At 39.0% G+C, this 19,662-nt stretch overlaps 1 protein-coding gene across 5 annotated transcripts in view; it reads left to right on the plus strand.

The window, feature by feature from the left end:
- Positions 1 to 19,662, plus strand: part of mapre2 (microtubule-associated protein, RP/EB family, member 2) — a 72,729-nt gene that overhangs the window by 10,992 nt on the left and 42,075 nt on the right. The window contains exon 1 of one of the 5 annotated variants that reach the window (XM_063063196.1): positions 6,106 to 6,319. The exons of 2 other annotated variants lie outside the window; for them this stretch is intronic. In XM_063063196.1, coding sequence (XP_062919266.1) covers positions 6,198 to 6,319 — 122 coding nt within the window. In that variant the 5' untranslated portion in view covers positions 6,106 to 6,197. 2 more of the 5 variants (XM_063063226.1, XM_063063218.1) reach the window with 2 other exon arrangements.

Here is a 19,662-nt window from a genome sequence, read left to right on the forward strand (position 1 = left end):
TGAGCTGTAGCTAATTCCACCTTTTGTCATTAGACATGTTCTCAAATCCAGGTGGTACCCTGGTAAATCTCCTTTGCACCCTCTGTAAAGCTTCTGCATCTTTCCTATGATGTGAAGCTCACTCAAATTTTCTTGAACAATTTTTTGTGACAAATTTCATGTGTCATAAATTTGAGTTTTTTGAAGAACTAATCAAGAAGTCGATGGGGGCAGGGTGGTAGATGTTGGACATTTTTTATTTGAGTGTAGAGGAATGAGGTGTTTGTGCAGAGGTATATAAAATTGAGGGGTAGAGATGGATGAATGCACAGTCTTTTTCCCGGAGCTGGGGACTCTTGAGCTAGAAGGCAAAAGTTTAAGGTGAGATTTAATGGGAACCTGAGGGGGACCGTTTTCATCCAGAAAATGGTCAGTATATGGAATAAGCTGCTAGAAGAAGTGGTTGTGGCAGGCACATTAAAGACATTTGAAAGGTACAGGATAGAAAGGGTTTTGGGAGATATGGGCCAAAGTTGGGCAATTGAGATGAACTTGAATCTTGATTGGCATGGACCATTTGGGTTGAATAGTGTTCTTCTGTGCTGTATGACTCTAACTTGAAAGCATTCACTTTAAAACATTAACGTGCATCGCTGACAATTTTACATGAAAGTTGGCACACTTTCAAGTTCCATTAGCTTTATTAAAGTGCAAATTCTGACATTTCATAAATAAAGCTAAGTGCATTTGTACATGTTTTAAATATGGCACATTCATTTCTGGTGCTAGTGACCTAGTAGGAAGCAGATTGAATTTAGATATTTTTGTGCAGCTCTAAAGATTATAAACTTGAATAAGCTTGAACGTTGTGTAATATTGTACCCCCAGTACATCCCTGGAAGTGTTGGTTGTTAACACGAATAGTGCATTTCACTGTGTGTTTTGATGTACATAAGATAAATTAATCTAAATCTGAGTTGGGTCTACAGCATTAAATAGTTTTAAGAATTGACTTGTAAAGGTTTTGAGCATGGAAAAAGGTACTGTGTATGGTATTATATAGAAAGAACAAAACTGCTAGATGAGATGTTGCTGTTCTCACCCCTCTCTGCAGCTTAAAAGGTACGTTGTATTCTCAATTTTTCAGTTTTAAGAATCTTTGATCTGAAATGTTAACTGTTTCTCTTTTCACAGGTGATGCTTAACTTGCTGATTCCAGAATTATTTTTTGTTTTTATTTACCGCAAGCTCAAGGCCTAATGTTTCCCCTCCCCCCTCTGCTTTTAATCTATAGTATGTGTGCCTTGCCTTTTTTAGCTGCCCATGTTGCAACTCTGATGGGGTTAATATCTTTATTCAGTGTGCAAAGTCTTTTCTAAGATGCACACAATCTTCGTTCTTGTGTGGAAATAGTTCACGATTGAGAGTCCTTGCACAACATCCACCCAATGCACCATTTTGGATGTTGTAGAATTTAAGCCCATCTCTGCAATATCATGACCATCTGGGTATTTGATAACAGGTTATTAGGTTTTACTATCAAATGTCATATTCTCTTAGAGTTGTAAAGCATAGTAACGGGTCTTTTGGCCCATTAACTTTGATTTACCCACTTTACTGGCTTTAACACATTGGTGGCTCAGCTACTTGCCTGGGTGTATCTTAAACGTTGTAAGAGTCATACCTCCACTACCTCTTCAGTTGGTACATTCCAGACTCCAACCATTCTCTGTGGTGGGGGAAAAATCCCCCTCAGTCCCCCACTAAAGCTTACCCCTCCCCCCCACCATTAAGGGAAAAGAATTTTACTATCTACTCCCCTTAATTTTGTATAACCTCTTATCAGGACACACCTTAGCCTCCATTCCAAGGAAAACAAACCTAGTTAGAATCTTTTCTTACAGCTGTAATGCTTCAACCCTGGTGAATGTCCTCTGCACCCACTCCAGCATAATCACATCCTTCCTCCAGTTTGATCAGACTTAAACATTTCTGAATAATCCATGTTCATTATTCATTTCTACACTATTTTTGTAACATACAGTAATTTTTATGCCTTGCAATGTATTGCTGCTACAAAACAACAAATTTCACGTCAGTAATAATAAATCTGATTCTGAAAAACGCCTTTAGATGTTTTACCTGTACAGATGAAAGATGTGCTAAATGTATGGTATTATTAATTTAAGACAATTTTAAATTTATCAAACCAAAAATTTCTGCACATGGCAGTTCATTTCATCGAGATATTTAAGTACCTTGGGTTTTCTGAGGGGTGAAAAATGAAAATTTGCAGGAAATTTCTGCATGTATGTCCACTTAAAAAAAATTGTTCTATTGCAAGTTGAAGGACTGAAAGCTCCATTTTGTAGCTTCAACATCATGCACAGTTGGAATTAATGCTGAGGATGTCATTTGTAAATACGATCTTTTATCTTTAATTGGTGGATACATTGAAATTCGGATTTTAGCATTCTTGGTTACCAGCATATCAGGTGCAGCATTTGTTAAAGATTGTGGTATGTGTGACTCAAATCAGAGTGTATGCAAAACACTGACTGGAAGCAGAAGCCAGAAATGGCATAACAGATATAGGGAGGTTGTAGAAACTAAGGTGACTTTGTATCGTTGCTTTAAGATTAATTTTTGTAGGACAGGACAGTGTGAAGTACATAATTGGCTGCACTCCAATAAGAGATGCCAATTTCAAACAGCTAGTGTTATACTCCAATATTCAGGATATAAAATGGATACTGTATCTTCCATATATACTTATGTTTACTGTGCTTCATTCTTTGGGGAAGGCTGCGTTTGTACAACAACGTGTAGTAGGGATAGAATCATTTGAATACAGATTGGGAGCTATAGAATCTTATATTTGGAATTTACTAATCAATTTCCTATAGCTCTGCACAGAAAATAAACCCCAGAAATAGATTTTAAGCTGAAGTAGGAGAAAATGGACTAGTACAAGAAATAACAAAGTAAGTTCACATCCCAAATTTACAAGTTGCTACAATTCATATTTCTTCAATTTTGAATTACTACACGTAAATGGTGATTTGGAGAACACGGGTGGTTTGAACAAGCTGAGGATGCCATGGTCGGGAGCAGGAAATGGAAATTGGTGCTGCAAGTTACATAGGCAGTTTCCATTATAAAGATAGATGTAGACATTTTCAGTGCACCACTATAATAATTTAGTAGTAGTGGTAGACCTCCGTCGGTCGGAGTTGATCATAGATATTGCATCCTAGCTGTCTCGATACGCAAGCCACAAACTGTTGCCCATGTAGCAAGCTCTCCTTCTCCATGCATCTGATGAATCCAAAGGATTGGCAGAGGCCGATACAGTTTGGCACCAGCAGTGTCGCAGGAGTTGCCAGTCAACGTAGGACTGCCTTTGGGACTCCAGCTCCGAAATTTTCTCTCAGAGTTTACACCCGAAGCCGTCCCCATGAGTGGATATGGCCGCAAAGCAGCGGAGGTTTGAGATTAGATTTTTCCTTCTCCTAGATGACCTGTCAACCAAGGCGAGCGAACCCCATCTGTCCGAAGCGACTGGTGCTAAGGCTCCAGTAACCCACCTTTGCCCCTTCCCCTGTCAGTAGAAACAATACTGCCGGCCTTAGTAGCTGAGCCGCACGTGAAGGCAAGGAGCTGGATTTGGTTGTCAGAGGAACCAACTGTAATAATGAAGTTCTAGATAACTAGTACAGAGTTTTTAATTACAAAATCAATTTAGATATGTGCAGTGGCATGGAAAGGTTTGGGCACCCCTGGTTAAAATTTCTGTTACTGTGAATAGTTAAGTGAGTAGAAGACGAACTGATCTCCAAAAGTCATAAAGTTAAAGACGAAACATTCAATATTTTAAGTAAGATTAATGTACTATTTTTGTTTTGTACAATTTTAGAGTGGGGAAAAAAGGAAAGGAGCACCATGCAAAAGTTTGGGCACCCCAAGAGATTTGAGCTCTCAGATAACTTTTACCAAGGTCTCAGACCTTAAATAGCTTGTTAGGGCTATGGCTTGTTCACAGTCATCATTAGGAAAGGCCAGGTGATGCAAATTTCAAAGCATTATAAATACTCTGACTCCTCAAACCTTGTCCCAACAATCAGCAACCATGGGCTCCTCTAAGCAGCTGCCTAGCGCTCTGAAAATTAAAATAAATGATGCCCACAAAGCAGGAGAAGGCTATAAGAAGATAGCAAAGCGTTTTCAGGTAGCCATTTCCTCAGTTCGTAATGTAATTAAGAAATGGCAGTTAACAGGAACGGTGAAGGCTAAGTTGAGGTCTGGAAGACCAAGAAAACTTTCCGAGAGAACTGCTTGTCGGATTGCTAGATAGGCAACTCAAAACTCCCGTTTGACTGCAAAAGGCCTTCAGGAAGGTTTAGCAGACTCTGGAGTGGTGATGCACTGTTCTACTGTGCAGCGACACCTGCACAAATATGACCTTCATGGAAGAGTCTTCAGAAGAAAACCTTTCCTGCATCCTCACCACAAATTTCAGTGTCAGAAGTTTGCAAAGGAACATCTAAACAAGCCTGATGCATTTTGGAAACAAGTCCTGTGGACTGAGGAAGTTAAAATAGAATTTTTTGGCCGCAATGAGCAAAGGTATATTTGGAGGAAAAAAGGTGCAGAATTTCATGAAAAGAACCCCTCTCCAACTGTTAAGCACAGGGGTGGATCGATCATGCTTTGGGCTTGTGTTGCAGCGGGGAACATTTCACTGGTAGAGGGAAGAATGAATTCAATTAAATACAAGCAAATTCTGGAAGCAAACATCATACTGTCTGTAAAAAAAAAGCTGAAGATGAAAAGAGTATGGCTTCTACAACAGGGTAATGATCCTAAACACCTTAAAATCCACAATGGACTACCTCAAGAGGCACAAGCTGAAGGTTTTGCCATGGCCCTCACAGTCCCCCGACCTAAACATCATCGAAAATGTGTGGATAGACCTCAGAAGAGCAGTGCATGCAAAACCGCCCAAGAATCTCACAGAACTAGAAGCCTTTTGCAAGGAAGAATGGGCGAAAATCCCCCAAACAAGAATTGAAAGACTCTTAGCTGGCTGCAGAAAGTGTTTACAAGCTGTGATCCTTGCCATAGGGGGTGTTACTAAGTACTGACCATGCAGGGTGCCCAAACTTTTCCTTCAAGCCCTTTTCCTTTTTTGTTATTTTGAAACTGTAAAAAATGGAAATAAAAAAGTAATCTCGCTTAAAATATTAAAGAAATGTGTCATCTTTAACTTTTATGCCTTTTGGAAATCAGGTCATCTTTTACTTTATACTTTACTCGCTTAGCTATTCACAGTAACAGAAATTTTGACCGGGGTGCCCAAACTTTTGCATGCCACTTTATAGTTGTAAATATTCTGTTAAAGAACTGAGTACAATTAACTCCATTACTTTCCCTCACTGAGCTTAAATCTTTGTTCCCTTTTAGAATTGCGTGCTAGTTATTCTCGAACAGTTCAGTGATCAAACATCTTGTCTTTTAGAAACAATAATCGTACAAATTTGAGTTTAAGTTATTATACTGTATCTAAGCAGCACGGGGTTTATAATGAGCTTTAAAATAAGATAAATTTTACCATTTTCATCCGCTTTGACCGGGGTGTGTGTGTGGCTTGTTAATTGAAGTGAATTGTTGATTGTAATTAACAAAACGTTCCGCGTTCCCATTATTATTTCTTGCATGTTTATGTGGCGACTAGTTTCCATTTAAAATTCTTAAATATTAGATTTTTAATAAGAATTGAACAAGAATATGCAAAAAATAAAGAATGTCTTTATAAACGAAAACTCCGATAAAGATGATGAATTTTCCTTTGTGCTCACAGTGGAAGCATCTGCGTTTTTAAAACAAAAGTGCATGGTCTGCATTAAAATGTCATTCTGAGAGACGAGTCTAAGCATGAGGGGTTATGCAACAAATAGAAGAGCACCTGTATTTACTCGTTTCGCTTTTGATATTGACGTGGCCCTATGCTGTCCCTGGGTGGATTGTTAGGTTCGAGGAGTTCGCTGGTTACTATGGTAAAATCATGTCACGTGACGAGGATGCCGCCGAACGTCTCCAGATTTTTCTTGTGCGTTTGACGTCAGTGCTGAGGTCAAGCAGAGCCCCGTAGTGAAGAAACGGGCTCTCTGCCGACCCGACAGCACGCACTGAGAAATTTGTAGTCTGGGATAGCACCAATGCCTGGTCCCACACAGCAAGCACTTTCCCCAAATGTTGAGAATAATAATGACATCGTTCAAGACAATGGCACCATTATTCCTTTTCGGAAGCATACAGTGAGAGGGGAGCGTTCTTACAGGTAATGAGAGCTCTGTAGGGATGGCTGGAAATTGCAGCAGGATGAGGAAATGCAAAGGATTACATAATAACACTGGTCTTTTAAAAGTGTTTGAGTTTTTAACTTTTAAATAAAATTTGGCTTAACAATGCATGGGATCATTGAAAATTTAGTAGAGGAAACTGCTTGTTTATCATGTCCTTGTGCTTTTTGCTCTTCCTTCCTCCCCTCCCTCTCTAGTTGTGCTAGTTCCTCCTTCTGTGCCGTTATTTCTGATAAGATGAAGTAATTATTTCTATGAAGTGGTACTGTACCATTCCAGTTACTGACGGAGAGTCTGGGTAGAGGCGCTGAAATAAAATGCAATTAATAAACAGAAGAATAGAACCCTCCCCAGCGAATTTCAAAAAAATGGATTCCTCAGGCTTGAGCTGCAGTTGGTATTATTAAGCAAACCAGATTGATGGAGCTTGTAAAATTCTTATAGCTGATTGGTGGAATGCCTGACTATCGAGGTCACCATGTCATGCATTCAGTGAGATTTCCTCTTGTAGCTGGCTTTTACAAAGACGCTAGATCTCCAGCACTGAGGAAATAAGAGGATATGGGCATTAAATGCGAAATGCACTTCACGTTTAGCTATAAAACGTGTTAGTTTTCTCTTAACCGTGAAAAGCAATAACAGAACTGGTGTGTGAATCGTTATTTAGACATTTTTGTCGTGGTTGGAAGCTTCTACGTCAGTTTAAAAAAAATTGGTAGCTGGTTGCCTTTTCTCGTTAATCCTTCAGAGAAATAGATCTGCTTTGTTGGAGTAGGTGGTTATTATTTGTAATTTTTTATGCATGGAATTCGTATACTAAACTGTTAGAATACTTTTTGTCTAGCTTCAATTAAATCTCTGGCCTATGAAAAGACCCTTTCTCAGGAAATCCAGATAGGCCTATAGTTTGCTGTTTGCATGCAATACTGGCTGATACTAATTTATATTTAAAGCAATTATTTTAATAAAATCTTTGCGATAATATATATAATATGCTAACTTTTTAATTGCAGTATTGTAATGTGAACCTGGTTTGTTTTGTTCAATGATTCAAGATGTAAAAGGGAAATTTAACTTACAATTCTGTTTACTATTTAACAAACCTATACTCAACACTTTTGTATAGTGTCCTTTATTTTTTATCAAATACTATATAAATTGAGCAATTGCTTGTAATAATAGAATCTGATAAGATTTTCTTGAGCTATAAATGAATATACTTTTCACTCCTATTTGTAAACTTTCCTGTTAATTGCATGATACTTATGCAAACATTGCAAACCGTGTTCTAGATAGAGTTCAGTGTGACTGTAAGGGAAATATCAGAGTTTATAATTTTAGCAGTATTTCATACTTAATGAAGTTTTCATTATACATTGAAATATTTTCTGTTAATTATTTAGTACATTTTATAAAGTTGAATTTAGTCAAAGGATTCTTTTCATAATGTTATTCATACATTTCCCTTTCAGCCATGAGTCAGATTTAAGGAGGAATACCCTGAAGCTTTTCTATTCATCATTGTTTACTGAATATTACTATTAAATATATTCCTATTTTGGAATGGGGTAAAACTGCCATTTATTTATTGTTTATCTCTATTGCCTTTGAAAATCTTTTTGTTAGCCATTCCCTTTAAGTCACTCCATCACCGTGAAGAACAGGGAATTCCAGGATTTAACCTCTGCATTAATGAAGGCAATATCATGTCAGGGTGATGTGTGACCTGGAGGTGAAACTTCAGTTGGTGTTCCCATACTCTCACTTTTATTCTCCTTGTTGGTAAAGGTTGAGGGTTTGAGAAATGCAAGTAATTGCAGTGCAGATTGCAGATGGTCATGCTACAGTCATGATGTTACTGTGGTGGGGAGAAGGAATGATTGAGGTGGTTGGTGAAATGCAATCGAATGGTGTCAAATTTTAAATGTTACTGGATTTGCATCCAGGCAAGAAGTGAGGATTCCTTCAATCTCTTGTGTTTTGAAGATTGTGGAATGAGGAGGTGAATTACTCACCAAGGGAAGACCCAGCCTTTGACTTACTCTTGTAGCCACAATATATGTAAGGCTGGTCCACTTAAGTTTCTGGTCAATAGTGACCCTCAGGATGTTTGTGGGGAGTGGTGCTTTTCACTGTATCTTGGTGTACATTTCAATAATAAACTACTATCAATACTATAACGGCACCCTGCTATATCTAATACAGTGGCGTTTGGGGGAAAAAAAGTAAAAGTAACTTTACAGACCTTGTTTGGAGGCATTTTGTCTATGTTGGAGATGCTTTTATTATGACAGCCTCACATTGAATTTTGAATCTTGGGTAGGAAATGTGGCAAACAACTTCAAGTGAAGAAGGAAAAAAATCAGAGCTCACTGCTGCAGCTGTACAAGGTACTTGGATAGGTAATTCTGGTCAACATGCCATAGAAAGCATTTGATAGAGCTAAAAATGCAGATGAGATTCTGAGGAGGTCCTTGAATGGAGGTTTTTAATTACATGAAGAGATTGGAAATAATGGAATTGTTCTCACTGGAACATAGACTGAGGGGTGACCTGACAAAGGTTTTTAAAGTTATTGTGGGCACAGGGAGGGTATATAGTTGGTCCCTTTCCAAAAATAGAAGAGCCTAATATTAGAGGAGAGTTTAAAGTGAGAAGAGAAATGCTTAAAGGGGATCTGAGAGACACGCTTTTCTTAGAGGTTGGTGATTATGTGGAACAAGCTGCCCAAAGGAGGTAGTAGAGCTAGGTACAATCACAACATGTACATTTGGGAAGGTGCATGGATTGGAAAGGAATAGAGGGTTAGAGGTCAAATGCAGGAAAATTGGATTAGTGCAAGTGAACATCTCTGCATAGATGAGTCTGGATAAAGGGCCTGTTTTTACGCTTTGTAACTGTTCCTATTCGAAGATGTGGGGAGGCTTGGAATTGGGATGGCTAGGGAAGCTTTCGCAATCTGTTTGGACTTCAAACTACAGTACATTTCCCACCTCTCAATAGACCTGGTCTTCCAATTCTCATCTCTGCTGTCAGGGATAATTCTCCCCCCGCTTCTCTGAGCAGTGGTTGGGGAAGTACTACTGGCTATTTTGGAAGCTCAGTAGCCCATCCATTATCCCTGTGTAGATCGTATGGGAATGATGGAAAATTGAAGGATAGCCACAGAAAAACTCAAAAGATTTAAAAATAATATATCAATAGCTATGTTAGTAACTACCAGTGGGCTGCATAAAAATTAGTCCAGTATGAAACTGACCAACCACTATGATCTTTCAGCTGTAGTTCCAGCAAACTTCTCAGAATGTCTCTTTCTAGGGCCTTCAGTTTGTCTGATCTGAGGTTTGTGGGGGAAGAGGAAACTAGTTGAGATCTTTCTGGGGGAGTGGTGTTTGGAACACTGCTCTTTCTAGTCTCATTCATCCTTACAGCCTAAAAATATTAATTGTAATTATCTTTGAGTTTGGATCCACCAATCTTCATTCTGATCTCTGGTCATCTTGTCCAATCTCCTTAATTTGTGTTCATGACTGACAGCCTTAATTTTGTTTTATCTTTATTAATTGGACCACTTTTCAGTTGCATTTAAGAAGGTTGGATCCTACTTTATTTGCTTTGAAGGGGTAATGATGGTACTTTATCCCATGTTTGCAACTTCAAAGTTTAAGTGTACTGGGAGAGGATATGGGTTGGTTAACATGGAAATAGCAAGAATTGGCTGTCTTCAAAAGAGAATTAAAGGTTATTAGTAAAACTGTTGGATATAACTTGAAGAAAAGTAATTGCAAAAATGAATTAACCAGATGAGTAGTGTGCACAACGGATATGAAATCTAAAGGAAATGAGCCCAAACGGATGAATTTTTTAAAAAAAAAGCTGCGTAAGGGATAGGAAGTGCATGAGGTGCTATGTTAGCTGATTATTGTAGCTGAGTTGGATTAATGTAAGTCTACATCATGGGTTAAAACCACCTCATGCAGTACAGTTTGGGCTTTTTTCTCCTTTTGTTGAATAGAAGCCTAATGGCTTAATTGACAAAGGAATTACTTGAATCAAAAGTGGATTTGAGGATGAAGGTTGCTAAAGTCAGTTTGTTTGTTTTCAGTCCTGTTTCCAATCCACTGGTACTTATTAGAAAATTAACGCATATGGATATTTGGGTGGATTTTGTCTCTGTGGTGTTTTTTATAGATGTGGTAGATCACTTGAAGTGGGGTTTCTTCATACTTCACAGTCTATCACCATGAGAGAAAGGCAGAGAAGTTGTAAATATCTTCATGGTGGATCTATCTATTTGACTTGCACAAAATTTGTGACAATTTGATTGTAACGTACATTAACATTTGTTCTTCAGAGAAAAACTCAACTTTGTGACACTAGTCCATTTCCAGTAATGTTGGACTTAATGAAACTGAGATCACAATTCCCCCAAACATTAAACATAATATGCCTGAATGCCAGACTGAAGACTTGGTAGCCATTGAATTTGTTGAACACCATCAACTAACATGCTCTGTTTTTGACCAATCTTTCTCTTTTCCTACCGTTCTGTCTGCGCTTGTTCTACAATGTAACTATTTAGCTATGATGTAACTATTTAGTATCTTTCCTTAATTCGTAAAATCCTTTTCCTGTGGATGGATGTGAGATGTATATTTCACTTTTTGAAGTGCTTAGTGCTGCTCGTATTTTCTATTGTTTAACTGTAATACATTGTTGATCTATTGTGGCTTAATTGCCTTTTTGCTATAACTTGAATGTGTTGAAAGGCAGCCTTTCTCAACCTATTTGCCCTGGAGGAACCCTTGAAATAATTTTCAGGTCTCAAGGAACCCCTGCGTAAAAATTATTATCTACAGCTAGTGGTACATTAGCGTGATCAGTAAGTTCTAGATGTAATAATCTAAAAATAATTATCATGCCCATTTGAGTAAAGAATTAATTTTTAGCCAACCTTTCTTGAAAAAAAAGTTAAGCTTATCTTACCTTTCTTGAAATTAATCTTTCCTTTTCATAATTTTTTAAAAACATAATGCAAACATAATAAATTTCTCTTAAATAACTGGCTTAAACCAAAATGAGATTTAATTTTTCTAAAGTTAGGCTTGGTAGATTTAATTTAAATAAAGGTTGTGAATTGACTTTAATTAAAAGCATTACTGTTTTGAGATTCCAACGGCCATTTAAAATAATCAGCACTTTTATGTGTCATATGGTTGTGATTTGTAGTTCAGTATCTTTTCAATTTTGCTGGAGCTGTTGCTGCATTTGTAAGTTGTTTGCCACAGACTAGGTACAATGGAATAGGGGTTAATAAAATATAAAAAAAAGGCATAATAATTAACTAAATGAGAAAACTGCAAAAAAATATGAAACCTTCACAATGTAATTCACTTCTAACCTAAGCAATCCACCTTTTGCAACAATTACAAGATAAAAGTGGCAGGCCAGTAGCTGAGTTGCGGCACGTTAAAAAAGAATTGTTTTAAAATGAAAATTTCCCTCCAATTTTCTACTACACCGGAACAGTTTGTTTGCTCCTATGAGACAGTCTACAGCGTATAAGGGGAAGTTGGGAGGGAGAAGCTGACATCACAGCCCAAGCTGGGCGAGTCCATGCAATGCTTGGAAAATGCACTTCATGCTCCCCATCAATCTACTGACTTACCCTCTGTGCAATACAGTACTCACCAATCATCAATGGCCTCTCCTGTCTTGTGTCAAAAACAGAATAAACAGTCCTACTGCGCACTGCCATATTGGGCTGAGAGACCTCTAATGAGATTGCAAATGGAGCTGCTTGGCTACTGCCCACCACTGCAAACGCTAACATCGCGTGTAACACAAAGTTCAGAAATTGATTATTTTCAATCACGACCTCTCGTGGAACCCCGGCTGAGAAACCCCATCCAAAGGCATGGCCTGGAATAGTAGAATGTAGACACACTAGATTAGCTGTAGCCTTTAATTACAGAGTTGCTTTTGCATGTTATTGGCTCAGTTTGGACAATATTGCTTGACAGAAGTCAAATGTTATATCAGGTAATGTCTATTATGGAAGGTCTATTTTTTAAAACCCCAGCAAGTTAACATTACCGCTGTGATTAGGCTGACACTGCAGTACAGCCAATCCTTAGCCCAGATAATTTTAATTGAAAACCATAGAATTGCAAAATAACTTATTTTAAAACTCTGCAATGTGAACTTTGACAGCATAACCAGTCGCCAAGCACCTGACTTGCATTCAATGCACAGAGATTGCAAACAATTTTTTACATTTGAAAAATAATCCTTAATCTTTCCGCGGTGCTTGGTGAACCATGATATCCTTCAATACTTGGGTTTCTGCCATGGCATTGCTCTTGTGGCTTTGCATATTTGAATAGAGTCATGGCATTCCCAGTTGCTTCCCTTGGGCTCTTCTGAAAACTTCCATAGTTATACTTTTCCATGCTGCAAGTTACTACTTGGCATCACTCACAAACAGATGGACCGAGTTGTTCATTTTTGATGCATCACAGGCCACCAGGAACTGTCAGGTTTTTATTGTGAGACAATTTGCTTGACCTTGTGGGATATTCCCATTTTCGACTACTAGAGCTGAAATCTACAATCACAGGCACTTCAGTGAACAGCATTGTTTTAAAACATCTTTTTAAAACTCTATCGATACTCAAAATTGACGGATCCTGGAATACAGACTTAAGTTATGAGTGCATTTCCCCTTTAAGAAAGCGGAAGTCGTGCCAAACTACAATTAAGATTGAACTGCCGAGGCCTTAGATCCCCACTGCTGACCATGCTGCTGGCAAATGTACATTCTCTAGAAAATAAAATTGAAGACTTCAGTGCAAGATTGTTATACTAGAGTGACATCAGGAACGGCTGCGTATGTTGCTTCATGGAAGCATGGCTGTCCCCTGCCATTTCAGGTGCAGTGCTGCAGCCCAGTGACTTCACCATTCTCTGCAAAATCAGGACAGCTCTGTCTTTTAAACATAGAGGAGGTGGCGTATGCTTTATGATTAATTAATCATGGTGCACAGATGTGGCAGGTTCTGTTTCCATCTTGCTCACCTGACCTAGTACATATTGTGGTAAAATGTCATCTTTTTTTATCTGCTGAGGGAGTTTTCCACCATCATCCTGGTACATTCCACCTCAGGCTACTGGCTCTCCACTCGGCCTAGGATCACTTGGACAAGAGTAATATCTACATCAGGCTGCTGTTTATTGATTATAGCTCAGCCTTCAACACAATCATGCCCTCAGTTCTAATCAACAAGCTCCAAAACCTGGGCCTCTGTACCTACCTCTGGAACTGGATCCTTGACCTCCTTATCGAGAGACCACAGTCTGTGTGGATCGGAAAGAACATCTCCTTGCTGACAGTCAACACTGGGGCACCTCAAGGTTGTATGCGTAGCCCACTTTCGACTTTCTCTACACTCAAGGCTATGGTTAGGTATAGTTCAAGCATCATCTATAAATTTGCCGATGACAATTGTTGGCAGAATTTCAGATGGTGACAAGAAGGTGTATCGGAGTGAGATAGATCAGCTGGTTGGGTGGTGTCACAACAACAACCCTGCATTCAACATTATTAAGACCAAGGAATTGATTGTGGACTTCAGAAAGAGGAAACCGAGGGAACATGTGCCAGTCCTCACTGAGAGATCAGCAGTGGAAAGGATGAGCAGTATAAAGTTCCTGGCTGTCAACCTTTACGATCTATCCTGGGCCTGACAGATTGATGCAATTACAAAGAAGGAACAACAGTGACTATATTACATCAGGAATTTGAGGAGACTTGGTACATCACCAAACTCTTGCAAATTTGTACAGAGGTACCATGGAGAGCATTCTAACTGGCTGCATCACTGCATGATATGGAGGATCCATTGCATAGGATCGGAAAAAGCTGCAGAAGGTTGTAAACTCAGCCAGTTCCATCATAGGCAGTAGCCTCCCCAGCATTGAAGACTCCTTCAAAAGGCCCCTCTGCCATTAGATTTCTTAATGGACAATGAATCCATGAACACCACTGCACTATTTTTCCCTCTATTTTTGCACTAATTTGATTTTTTAATACACACTTTAATTTAGTGTTTTTTGTACACATTTCACAACAAATGCCAGTGGTATTAAACCTGATTCTGATTCTGAAATTTGCAACATTCTGCCAGTGATGTGTTTATATGATATTTTTCATTTGGGTAGACATATCAAGGCATTTGACAGAACTATTATCAGTTACAGAATTTCACCAAGCCAAAGGATATGAGGATTAATGCTGAAAGTGTGTTTAAAGGAGGACTGTAAAGGAAATAGCAGTAGAAAATTAAGAAAATGCTGGAGTTTAAAGACAACTTATTAGGAGACATGAAAACTAAAGATGAGGTGAAAAGAATGAGGGGTGCTACAAGAGTAGGGTTAGAGCAAGTGCTATTTTTTTGTAGGATTTTAAGGTTGGAGGAGGTTATATGTGGGGAGGGATGAGGCTGTGAAGGGAATAGAATGAGAAGATGGGAATTTTAAGTTCAAATCATTCATCAAACAAGAATCTGTGTAATGAGCACATAGATAATGGCTAACAATCTTGAGTCAGGATACTCGGAATCTGGTTTATTAATATCTCTTATATTGTGAAGTTTTGTTTTTATGACAGCAGTACAGTTCAAGACGTAAAAATTACTCGTATTAATTACAATAAATCATGCAAAAGAACAATAGTGAGGTGATATTCATAGGTTCATGGATTGTTGATAAATCTGATGGCAAAGGAAAGGAGCTGTTCCTAAATCATGTGTGTCTTCAGGCTCCTGTTCCACCTCCTTGATGATAGTAATGCCATGAGAGCATTTCCTGAAAAGTGAGGGTCCTAAGTGATGGATGCTGTTTTCTTGAGGCACTACCTCTTGATGTTCTCAAGGTGGGGAGGGTTGTCATGATGGAGCTGTCTGAGTCCATAACCCTCTGCAGCCTCTTTTAATCCTGTGTGTTAGAGCCTCCGTACCAAACGATGATTCAACCAGTCAGAATGCTCTTTACTGCAATATGCGGAAATTTGCGAGAATGTTTGGAGGCATTTCAGAGGAGGTTCACCAAGTTGGTTCCAGCAATGAAGTGGTTAGCTAGCCTATGAGGAGAGATAGAGTTGCCCGGGAGTATGCTTGCTGAAAATGATAAGGATGGAAGGAGCAGAAAGTTATGAAAGGGTTTGATAAGATGGAGGCAGCAAAGTTCTTTCCAATGGTGAATGAAACTGGAATGAGGGATCATACCTCAAGATTTGGGAGAATAGATTTTTGGACAGAGTTGAAGAAAACCCTGCTTTTTCTAGAGAGTAATGACTGGGATGATTTGACCAGGGAAGTAGTAGAGGCAACTTCATTAAATACATTTAAGATACAGTTCAATCTATTTTTTGTACAGCAGGGGAATAAATGGTTATGTGGAAAAGACAAGTAGCTGAGTCCACATCGGCCATGATCTTACTGAATGGTGGAACAGACTTGATGGGCCAGCTGGCCTACTCTTGCTCCTATTTCCCCTGTTCTTGGACCCAATCCCCTCAAACTCCAAATAAAGTATAACTGCTGCCATGCCTTCTTCCTGATTGCATCAGTGTGTTGGGTTCAGCATAAATCATCTGAGATGCTGATGCCAAGAACATGAAGCTTCTGACACTTTCCACTTCTAAGCTCTCAAAGAAAACTGGCATATTTCCTATCAACTTCCCCATTCTGAAGTCCACAGTCAATTCCTTGGGCTTGCTGTCTTTAAGTGAAAAGTTGTTGTTGCGACACCATGCAGCCAGCTGATCCATCTCACTCCTGTACATCTCCCTTGTTGTCACCTGAAATTCTGCCAAAAGCAGAGCTGTCATCGGTGAATTTATAGATCATGTTTGAGTTGTGCCTAGCCACACAGTCATTAGTGTAGAGAGAGCATGGGCTAAGCACGCATCCTTGAGTTGCACCAGTGTTGATTGTCACTAAGAAAGAGATGTTATTACTGACCTGCACTGACTGTGGCCAAGTATTCAATTGCAGAGGGAGGTAAAGAGGCCCAGGTTTTGAAGCTGTTAGGCCAGTAGCAGCAGACAGTTGAATAACAAATTTATGGAGAGGACAAGATGGAAGCCAGCCAGGAGACACTCGGGCAAAGACAGTTTATGTTGCAGTGGTCTTGGTCACTGCGATCAAATCAAATTGTTATCATTCCCACAAAGTCATGGGGCAGCTGTATTTTACAGTAACTTGTGTATAATCAGAACAAACATAAGGAGCTTGTATTACCAGAAAATAATTTGTATCTTATTAAGTATTAAGGGGAAAATAAGAATTGCGTGGTACTGATGTGGACATTGGACTTGATTCATCTAAAATGGTTTGCAAAGTAATTTAAATCTTGTATAAATTATTCAAGAATTGGTTTATTTGCAAATTTTGGACAGTCTACTTCAAAAATCGATATTGATGTGAAAATGAAGTTGGGTAGCAATCTACAAAATATGGTGACATTCGCTCAATAGTAGAATGATGGAACTAACTTTTATTGGCGGGATAGGGATTGAGAATTTGACGGCAAATGTTTATTGTTACATCACTGGTAACTGGGTTATATGAAAAAGAAAATTCTTATTTTAGAGTGGCCTAAAGTACCAGGATGGACAGCAGATGATAATCAAGAACATCATGTTAAAAAAGTTCCTTGGTAGAAATGAAGTTTTACCCAGGAGATGGAGTCATGTTTCCATATCCCTCATTTAGCCACATCAGATGCTTCTTTCCCAAACTTCATGAAGAACCATATTTGTCAATAATCAATATTCAGTTCTGACTGAAATTGATTTCATGCACGTAGGATTTGGTATTGATTACTAGAATTTAAGTTTTATGATGAATACACAAGAATTTGTATTAGCCTATTCACATTCTCCTAATACTCGTAAATCAAAGAGCCAAACATTGTTATTTAAATTATAAACTCCAGTTAAAGTTCTTTAAAAATATATTCATTGTTCCATTTTCATTTTGTTAACCTCCATGGATTGTATTAAACAAACCGTATAGTTATTTTAGCTATATTGAATTTACAATGTAACCTCCCTTTGATTTTCACAAGTTGCAGAATAAGATGTTCTGTGAGAAAATGTGCTCTGTTTCTTGTCACCGTGGAAATTCAAGCTGGAACTTGAAATAATACAGGTTTCCCCCGCCATCCGAAGGTAGAGCGTTCCTATGAAACGGTTCGTATGCCGGAATGTTGTAAAGCGAAGAAGCAATTACCATTTATTTATATGGGAAAAATTTGTAAGCATTCGCAGACCTACCAAATCATGCCAAATAACACAAAACCTAAAATAACAGTAACATATAGTAAAAGCAGGAATGATATGATAAATACACAGCCTATATAAAGCAGAATTACTTCTCTACAATCATTGCCTGCACTGTTCTCCGTAGCGATCTCACGCAAGCGGTCTCGGCAGAAACACTCTTTCCAGTAAGCTTTAAGCTATGAAGCTGCCAAATCATACCAAATAACGCATAAAAATACACAGCCTATATAAAGTAGAAATAATGTATGTACAGTGTAGTATCACTTACCGGAATTGGGAAGACAGCGCTGAGCACACTGATGATGGTGTGTTAGGCTGAGTCGTTGGAGGTTGGAGTGGTACAGTGGTCCCTAACCTCTGGGCAGCGAACCGATACTGATCCGCGGAGAATGCAGCGGTAGCTGGGACGCACCCAGCACATCTTTAAGAGGAAAAGCTGAAATAAGGGTCTCGGCCTGAAACATCGACTGCACCTCTTCCTATAGATGCTGCTTGGCCTGCTGTGTTCACCAGCAACTTTGATGTATGTTGCGTTAATTAATTAGGTGCTGCCCGGCATGTAAATGTCGGCCCAGATCAGAGGCGACACCCAGCTACCACTGCATTCTCCGCGGCAATGTATCGGTCAGTGGCCGGGGGTTGGGGTAGTGGGACACTGGGGTGTCACCTCATCGTTGTCTGTTTCCATCACGGCAGGCAGATCATCTTCTTCTATGTCTGCCTGCCTCGATGTCGAAGGTCGAGGTTCGTCGTCTGCTGTGGCTGATGTGGAAGGCTTGAAAAACGACAGTATGTTTGCTGCATGCATTTTTCTCTTGTACAATTCTTTATAAGTACTCAAACCATCTTGCAAATATGCCCTAAACCGACGTACTCTTTCAAAATTAAAGTTGTACTTTATCTTTGCAGCGAAAATCTCATGCAGTTGCTTCATGTTCAGTTGCTGGACGACTTCGCTTTTGGTCCGTTCGCTACTGCATTCGGATTCGATTGTTATCCTTTACTCTTCCAATTGCATCAGTTCTTCATCTATCAGTTCTTGGTCATGGGATGCCAAAACCTCTTCAGCATCGTCGTCATCAATTTCCACAAGCCAAACTCACTTTGTCCTTACTTCGTTCACCACGATCAAAACGCTTAATTATGTCTAGTTTTACGCCAAGTGTAACACCCTTACGAGCTCTTTTAGACTCTTCCGATACCTTAGAACTCATCTTGCTAATGGCTGCTCACAGGCATGTGTTTAAGCAATGCTGGCTAGAATGCAGTTCCGAATCCAGGGGAGGAGTGGCTGCTCAGGGCGCGCGCTGCTTTTTTTCGTGCGCTGCCTTTTTTCGTAACAGTGAGAACACCTTCTGTTAGTGAAAACCGGTAACTAATGTAGGTCTTTCGTAACAGGTTTTGTAAAGCGAATCTTCGAAAAGTGGGGGACACCTGTAATTAAAGGGGTCTTTCCAGAGAGGATTCTGAATGCCTTTCATATGGATGAATGCATTTTTGTATTAAATGAAACAGATTTTTTTGGGGTGAGGCAAATGGCCTGACTGCTTAACTTGTAATTAAAATGTATTTGGACGCAGGGAAGGAACACACACACAAAATGCTGGAGAAACTCAGCAGGCCAGGCACCATCTACAGAAAAGAGCATAGTCGATGTTTTGAGCAGAGACCCTTCATCTGGACTTCTTTCGAAGTAGAAATTTTGATGATTATTGGAGGTTAATCAGCAAAACTTTAAAGGAACATTCTATAATGTCAGATTAATTTGATTGAAATGTTTGAGGTGGTGACAGGGAATGGATCCGCATAATGCTGATAACCCTATCTGTTTGTTATATATGCTAATGATCTAGATGTGATTATAGGAGGTGTAATTAGTAAGTTCATGACTGACACAAAGATTGGTGGTAATGATTGTGAGGGGAGTACTTTCTGAATACAGAATGATATTGATCAATTGGTAAAATAGGCAGA

The sequence above is a fragment of the Mobula hypostoma genome, chromosome 1, assembly GCF_963921235.1.
Source record: "Mobula hypostoma chromosome 1, sMobHyp1.1, whole genome shotgun sequence".
In the NCBI taxonomy this organism is placed as follows: Eukaryota; Metazoa; Chordata; class Chondrichthyes; order Myliobatiformes; family Myliobatidae; genus Mobula; species Mobula hypostoma.